We start from the raw sequence: 8,813 nt of genomic DNA, 5'->3' as shown, positions 1-8,813 counted from the left end.
AGTATAAGTGGAATAGACAGGGCAGCATGGTGGCTCAGCGGTTGGCTTGGTGTAGTAGGGCGTCTGTCCCTGTGTGGTGCATATATTATAGTATTGGGCAGCCCGCCTGATAATACTATGGGAGTCATCAATAGGTTGTAAGCTGGACACATTCCATCGCACATACCTGTGTGACCTACGCAAGCCCTAATAGTGTGCAATTTTTTATACTAGGTAGCCAACCCCTCCATAATCTGGTAGATGTGTGGGTGGCTGTTTTTATCAGTAGTTTGCACCTGTGCTTCCCCTGCCTTTATTAGTGGAGGCCTGCTGCATCTTGCTAGAAGTGCATTTGTCATCAGACAGGTTTTGGAAAGGCTGTATTTTTATGGTATGTGTTTTTTTGAATTTTTCTATGTTAGTCGTTTTTGATATTAGTGTTAGAACTCGCAAGTATGAGGACCCTTGATGCTGGGTTGCGAGCTTATCTATTTTGGCCAAAATATTAACCAATACCTCATTTAATGTATTTATGGTATGCATTAATTTTTTCACACTTTTTATCAATTTTTGAAAGATGCAGCTAGGCCTCTTTTTGTTAGCTTGATGTAGTAGGGTGCCTGTCCATGTGTGGTGCATATATTATAGTGCTGGGCAGCCCGCCTGATAATACTATGGGCGTCATCATTAGGCTGTAAGCCGGACACATTCCATCGCACATACCTGTGTGACTATGAAAATAACTTGGCACTCAACTTCTAGTATTCATGAGATTGGAGAAGAATTTTATTTAGGCAGTCTGCAAAAATGTTTCGGCCAACAACCTGGCCTTCGTCAGTCCGACTGCTTAAGATAATTAGGTAAGGCGGTAGTGTAGTAAAGGATGTGTCAATTCCTTTTGTGAGGACTGTGATGGTGAGCCATCCAGCTCACTATTAAGGTGAGGTTCTATGTAATAGTCTCATATAAAGAAATATCCAACTCACTGTTTAGGCAAAAATAATCTTTACTTATAATTAGAGTTGAGCGATACCGTCCGATACTTCAAAGTATCGGATCGGAATGGATCGGCCGATCTTAAAAAAAAGTATCGGTATCGCCGATTCCGATACCGGAAGTCCCATTCAAGTCTATGGGACTTCCAGTATCGGAATAAGAAAAACCCTGTTTTTGCCTTGTACAGCCTCTCTGGGGTCTGTACGGGCCTTTCGGGGGGCTGTGCCGGCCTGCCAGGGGGTCTGTGCAGGCTCCGGTGGTCTGTGCCGGCCTGCCGGGGGGCTGTGCCGGCCTGCCGGGGGGGCTGTGCAGGCTCCGGGGGGCTGTGCCGGCCTGCCGGTGGTCTGTGCAGGCTCCGGTGGGCTGTGCCGGCCTGCCGGCCTGCCGGTGGACTGTGCAGGCTCCGGTGGGCTGTGCCGGCCTGCCGGGGGGCTGTGCCGGCCTGCCGGGGGTCTGTGCAGGCTTCGGGGGTCTGTGCAGGCATCGTCCGATGGGACTACAAGTCCCATCGGGCGATGCCTGCTACCATGACAGTGATTGACACATTAGCCAATGATGGGACAGTAGTAGTCCCATCATCCGGCTAATGTGTTGAATGTAAAAAAAAAAAAAAAAAAAAATTACATGCTACATACATGCTACATTCATACTACATACTACATACATGCTACATTCATACTACATATATACTACATGCAACATACATACTACATATATACTACATGCATGCAACATGCATACTACATATATACTACATGCTACATACATACTACATATATACTACATGCATGCTACATACATACTGCATGCTACAAACATACTGCATGCTACATACATACTACATGCTACATACATACTACATATATGCTACATACATACTACATATATACTACATGCATGCTACATACAGTCATGGCCAAAAGTATTGACACCCCTGCAATTCTGTCAGATAATATTCAGTTTCTTCCTGAAAATGATTGCAAACACAAATTCTTTGGTATTATTATCTTCTTTAATTTGTCTTAAATGAAAAAACACAAAAGAGAATGAAGCAAAAAGCAAAACATTGATCATTTCACACAAAACTCCAAAAATGGGCCGGACAAAAGTATTGGCACCCTCAGCCTAATACTTGGTTGCACAACCTTTAGCCAAAATAACTGCGACCAACCGCTTCCTGTAACCATCACTGAGTTTCTTACAATGCTCTGCTGGAATTTTAGACCATTCTTCTTTGGCAAACTACTCCAGGTCCCTGATATTTGAAGGGTGCCTTCTCCAAACTGCCATTTTTAGATCTCTCCACAGGTGTTCTATGGGATTCAGGTCTGGACTCATTGCTGGCCACCTTAGAAGTCTCCAGTGCTTTCTCTCAATCCATTTTCTAGTGCTTTTTGAAGTGTGTTTTGGGTTATTGTCCTGCTGGAAGACCCATGACCTCTGAGGTAGACCCAGCTTTCTCACACTGGGCCCTAAATTATGCTGCAAAATTTGTTGGTAGTCTTCTGACTTCATAATGCCATGCACACGGTCAAGCAGTCCAGTGCCAGAGGCAGCAAAGCAACCCCAAAACATCAGGGAACCTCCGCCATGTTTGACTGTAGGGACCATGTACTTTTCTTTGAATGCCTCTTTTTTCTCCTGTAAACTCTATGTTGATGCTTTTGCCCTAAAAGCTCTACTTTTGTCTCATCTGACCAAAGAACATTCTTCCAAAATGTTTTAGGCTTTTTCAGGTAAGTTTTGGCAAACTCCAGCCTGGCTTTTTTATGTCTTGGGGTAAGAAGTGGAGTCTTCCTGGGTCTCCTACCATACAGTCCCTTTTCTTTCAGATGCCGACGGATAGTACGGGTTGACACCGTTGTACCCTCGGACTGCAGGGCAGCTTGAACTTGTTTGGATGTTAGTGGAGGTTCTTTATCCAACATCCGCACAATCTTGCATTGAAATCTCTTGTCAATTTTTCTTTTCCGTCCACATCTAGGGAGGTTAGCCACAGTGCCATGGGCTTTAAACTTCTTGATGACACTGCGCACGGTAGACACAGGAACATTCAGGTCTTTGGAGATGGACTTGTAGCCTTGAGATTGCTCATGCTTCCTCACAATTTGGTTTCTCAAGTCCTCAGACAGTTCTTTGGTCTTCTTTCTTTTCTCCATGCTCAATGTGGTACACACAAGGACACAGGACAGAGGTTGAGTCAACTTTAATCCATGTCAACTGGCTGCAAGTGTGATTTAGTTATTGCCAACACCTGTTAGGTGCCACAGGTAAGGTACAGGTGCTGTTAATTACACAAATTAGAGAAGCATCACATGATTTTTCGAACAGTGCCAATACTTTTGTCCACCCTCTTTTTTATGTTTGGTGTGGAATTATATCCAATTTGGCTTTAGGACAATTCTTTTTGTGTTTTTTCATTTAAGACAAATTAAATGAAGATAATAATACCAAAGAATTTGTGTTTGCAATCATTTTCAGGAAGAAACTGAGTATTAGCTGACAGAATTGCAGGGGTGTCAATACTTTTGGCCATGACTGTACATACCACATACATACTACATACATACTACTTACATACTACATGCATGCTACATACATACTACATGCTACATACATACTACATACATACTACATGCATGCTACATACATACTACATGCTACATACATACTACATATATACTACATGCATGCTACATACATGCTACATACATACTACATGCTACATACATACCACATACATACTACATATATACTACATGCATGCTACATATATACTGCATGCTACATGCATGCTACATACATACTACATACATACTACATGCTACATACATACCACATATATACTACATACATACTACATACAATACATTCATACAATACATACATAGACATACAGTACATATAACATAGAGTAACATACTTACCAATACTTGTCACATTGTTCCCCGAAGCCATTGTCTTTTACGGAATAAATATTAACATAACAAGCCACAAAAATACTCACCCACGATCCGAAGCAGTCCACGAGTGTGTCCCACGACGATCTTGGGTAGAGAACTGCAGCATCAGCTGATGCTGCCGTTCTCTACGGGCTGCAGGAATCCAATGACGGAAGGTAGGTATCCTTCCGCACTGTATTCCTCCGCCACTTAAAAAAAAAAAAGTCCCTAGTCTCACTTTATGCCATTGCTGTGTGGGAATTTCCCACGCAGCAATGGCATAAAGTGAGACTAGGGACTTTTTTTTTTTTAAGTGGCGGAGGAATACAGTGCGGAAGGATACCTACCTTCCGTCATTGGATTCCTGCAGCCCGTAGAGAACGGCAGCATCAGCTGATGCTGCAGTTCTCTACCCAAGATCGTCGTGGGACACACTCGTGGACTGCTTCGGATCGTGGGTGAGTATTTTTGTGGTTTGTTATGTTAATATTTATTCCGTAAAAGACAATGGCTTCGGGGAACAATGTGACAAGTATTGGTAAGTATGTTACTCTATGTTATATGTACTGTATGTCTATGTATGTATTGTATGAATGTATTGTATGTAGTATGTATGTAGTATATATGTGGTATGTATGTAGCATGTAGTATGTATGTAGTATGTATGTAGCATGCAGTATGTATGTAGCATGCATGTAGTATATATGTAGTATGTATGTGGTATGTATGTAGCATGCAGTATGTATGTAGCATGTATGTAGCATGCATGTAGTATATATGTAGTATGTATGTAGCATGTAGTATGTATGTAGCATGCATGTAGTATATATGTAGTATGTATGTAGCATGTAGTATGTATGTAGCATGCATGTAGTATGTATGTAGTATGTATGTGGTATGTATGTAGCATGCATGTAGTATGTATATAGTATGTATGTAGCATGCATGTAGTATATATGTAGTATGTATGTAGCATGTAGTATGTATGTAGCATGCATGTAGTATATATGTAGTATGTATGTAGCATGTAGTATGTATGTAGCATGCATGTAGTATGTATGTAGTATGTATGTAGTATTTTTTTTTTTTTTTTTTAACATTTAACACATTAGCCGGATGATGGGACTACTACTGTCCCATCATTGGCTAATGTGTCAATCACTGTCATGGTAGCAGGCATCGCCAGATGGGACTTATAGTCCCATCGGACGATGCTTGCACAGACCCCCGGACATCAGCACAGCCCCCCGGCAGGCCGGCACAGCCCCCCGGCAGGCCGGTACAGACCCCCACAGGGTGCACAGACCACCGGCAGGCCAGCACAGACCCTGGGCAGTCCACACAGCCCCCCGGCAGGCCGGCACAGACCCCGGGCAGTCCACACAGCCCCCCGGCAGGCCGGCACAGCCCCCCGGCAGGCCGGTACAGACCCCGGGCAGTCCACACAGCCCCCCCGGCAGGCCGGCAGAGACCCCCGGAAGGCCCGAAATGACGGCGCATCATGATGCGCACACACCGCGCATCATGATGACGTCAGGCTGTCAATCAACTTTGAACTTCCGATTCCGATGCCGACTTCCGATATTGAAAAAATATCGGAAGTCGGTATCGGAATTCCGATACAGCAAGTATCGGCCGATACCCGATACTTGCGGTATCGGAATGCTCAACACTACTTATAATGGAGTTGCCTGTATGATATGCCCATGGAAAGCCAAAATCCTGTTATATGCAAGAGTGTAGAAAGTAGTACAGCTGGCTTGTTATAGCAATGAGCACTCTAGACAGGAAGATAAGGTGAGTATATGGAACTAAGTATTTGAATGGATACTGGCAGGGGAGGCTTTTACTTGCTCACTTCTTTTACATGGGTCTGTCAATACAGCAGGTCCTATTTAGGCGCTGGTGTGTAGGGATCCAGACGTGGTTTCCACCACTAGTCAAAGAAACCACGTGTCAAAGAAACCCATGTAAAAGAAGTGAGCAAGTAAAAGCCTCCCCTGCCAGTATCCATTCAAATACTTAGTTCCACATACTCACCTTATCTTCCTGTCTAGAGTGCTCATTGCTATAACAAGCCAGCTGTACTACTTTCTACACTCTTGCATATAACAGGATTTTGGCTTTCCATGGGCATATCATACAGGCAACTCCATTATAAGTAAAGGTTTTTTTTTTGCCTAAACAGTGAATTGGATATTTCTTTATATGAGACTATTACATAGAACCTCACCTTAATAGTGAGCTGGATGGCTCACCATCACAGTCCTCACAAAAGGAATTGACACATCCTTTACTACACTACCGCCTTACCTAATTATCTTAAGCAGTCGGACTGACGAAGGCCAGGTTGTTGGCCGAAACGTTTTTGCAGACTGCCTAAATAAAATTCTTCTCCAATCTCATGAATACTAGAAGTTGAGTGCCAAGTTATTTTCATTATCACTTCTTGGTTTGGGTAACCTACTTGTGCACCCTGCAGCAGTGCCACGCTATACTTCACAATACCTTTGTGACTGGCATCCAATGCAAGCCCTATTAGTGTGCAATTTACACACTAATCTGCTTACAGAGGCCTGCTGCATCCTGCTATAAGTGCATTTGTCATCAGACAGGTTTTGGGAAGGCTGTATCTTTATGGTATGTGTTTTTTGGCTGAATGGTTAGCACTACAGCTTTGCAATGCTGGCATTACAGAGTCCAAAGGGCATTACACGATACTCATAGTGGTCATCACTGTATTAAAGGCCATCTTACATTCATCCCCCTGGCATATTTGTATCAGATTGTATGTTCCCCGGAGGTCAAGTTTTGTGAAGACTTGGGAGCCTTTAAGATGATCAAACAGAAAGGAGACGAGGGGAAGCCGTTGTGGACATTTAAGGATGGTGCGGCTGGCCCCTTTAAGAAGGGGCGAGCTCATGCACACCCTAAGCACACTGCCCAGGGATCACCGTGAGTGCACCCTGGGCAGCAGCAGACAAGGAAAGAGATGGAAGAGTGGGACGGGGGCCGTGGCGATGAGTGAGTCAGCGTTCATGCTCATTGAGATACAACAAAAATCACACAAATTAGGGGACATACAATTAAACACCAATATAGTAGGGCTTAACTTGTCACTTACTAAAGAGACAACAAATAGCTACTGTCACGGGTTTACCACAACATAGAGGGGCCAGAAGACCACACCATCTGATTACTTTTACTCCTGCACTCATTAGAAGCACTTCTCCTTCATATTAAGCAGTGTAAATTTATTTTAGCAGTGCAGGGGTTAATCTGCTCAGTTGAGAGCTCTTGGAAGCTAAGGCTCTCAGCTATGCACTGTTAGCCACTCCTATCTCTTATATGAACTGCTTCCTGGCTTGCACTGATTGTCAAAGCGAGCTTATGCTGCATGGCTGGAGGTTGTCGGTGGTTGTTGTTCGAGAAGGTGGTTGGTGGATTTATCTGTGACTGTTGCTAGGTTTTGAGTGTGTGATAATTCCCTTTCTTCTACTTTGGTTTATCCCAATCCTCCACTCTAAAGTGTTTGTGTTTACCTCTGTTGTTTATGTGTGTGTATTTGTATGATTGGTATATTCCTTTATCCCTGTTAGTATTGCTTTGTTAATCTGGTTGGTGCATTATGGAACACTACTACTCCTCTATTCCCTGGGTGGGGGAAGGGTACACACTGAGGGCGTATTCAGGAGCTAAGGCAATGTATGTGGCCACGGAATTTTCCCCATCAGAACTAATCTGGGGAACAGGGCGAGCTAGGGTGCTCCTAGCGTTAGGGACAGGGAAGGAGCCCCTGGTCCTGGGACACTTACAACAGAGTTGTGACAGCTACTAGTTCACCATGATCTCATTGCTAAGATGGCAAACAAAAAACATATGAAACATATGATGTGTATGATTGAATGCTTCTATGTATAGGAGCATTTGTTCTATTCCCATCATTCACCAAACAAGCGATCCTGCATATGTAATAGTCATCTGAGATAGTTGTTGGCCAAACAGTCTTTAGCTGAAGGTAAAGAGCTGTGAATACCACCTCTTACCTGAGGACATCAATGACTGTTATTATTATTAGCCAGCCTGGTGTGATGTCCTTGTTGCGACATGACCCACATGTATTTTTGCGCCAGGCTGGCTAATAGAAGAGCTGTGGTGAATGCACACCTCCCCACCCACCTGACGTCATCATTACATCAGAGAAATCACGTGGTTCGGTCTCCTCACTTGAACCAACGTGACATAACACACCCCTTAGGGACACGTAAGGTCAGCTTGGCACAGTTTTAGACAGACACTCTCTGTCCCATATAGTCAACCTGGCTCAGCACAGCAAAGAGGCCAAAGCCACTGGCATCAGTCTGTACTGCAAATGACCGTGTAAAGTCAGCTGCTTGTAGTATGGGGATGCTGGAAAAGGTGGCCTTCATCACCCTGAAGGCCGTCTCACAATCATTTGTCCAGTCGACTGCGAAGGGTAGCTTCTTTTTGATGAGGTCCGTGAGGTGCTTCACCAGGCTACTATAGTGGGGGACAAACCTATAGCATCCGGCTGTGCCCAGAAAGAACATCATCTGTTTCGTGGTCCTGGGGCTGGGCCAGGATGCGATGGCATCCACGTTCCTGGGCTCCAGCTTCAGTGCACCCTTGTGCCCCATGTGTTATACCCAACAACTCCCCTCCTTCGTACAGCAAGGGGAATTCCTCCACCTGTGGCTTCGAGACCCAGATCTCAGGGGACTCACAACTGTCTGGACTCTGGAGTTGGAGCTGGAGTTTAAGCTGCATCATTTGTCTCTGGTGCTCATGCTCACACTGACGTTCTGCACACCCTCTTTGCCTCTGGGATGAGCCTTGTCCCCCTCCCCTAGGTGTTTGTAGCTAAAACTCCCAAAT

At 44.4% G+C, this 8,813-nt stretch overlaps 1 protein-coding gene across 1 annotated transcript; it reads right to left on the bottom strand.

Annotated features, from left to right (window-relative positions):
• Nucleotides 1-8,203: 8,203 nt before the first annotated feature.
• On the bottom strand, nt 8,204-8,575 carry LOC141057224 (uncharacterized). The gene has a single exon (XM_073553755.1). The coding sequence runs from the start codon at nt 8,573-8,575 to the stop codon at nt 8,204-8,206; it is 372 nt and encodes a 123-aa protein (XP_073409856.1).
• Nucleotides 8,576-8,813: the final 238 nt, after the last annotated feature.

This window comes from Dendrobates tinctorius, unplaced genomic scaffold (genome assembly GCF_039654945.1).
Source record: "Dendrobates tinctorius isolate UK_male_01 unplaced genomic scaffold, ASM3965494v1 ptg000203l, whole genome shotgun sequence".
In the NCBI taxonomy this organism is placed as follows: Eukaryota; Metazoa; Chordata; class Amphibia; order Anura; family Dendrobatidae; genus Dendrobates; species Dendrobates tinctorius.
This window is presented reverse-complemented; position numbering and strand designations above follow the sequence as displayed.

Excerpts from the sequence above, each read along its gene's own strand:
- LOC141057224 (XM_073553755.1), bottom strand. The coding sequence starts at position 8,575 with ATGGGGCACAAGGGTGCACTGAAGCTGGAGCCCAGGAACGTGGATGCC.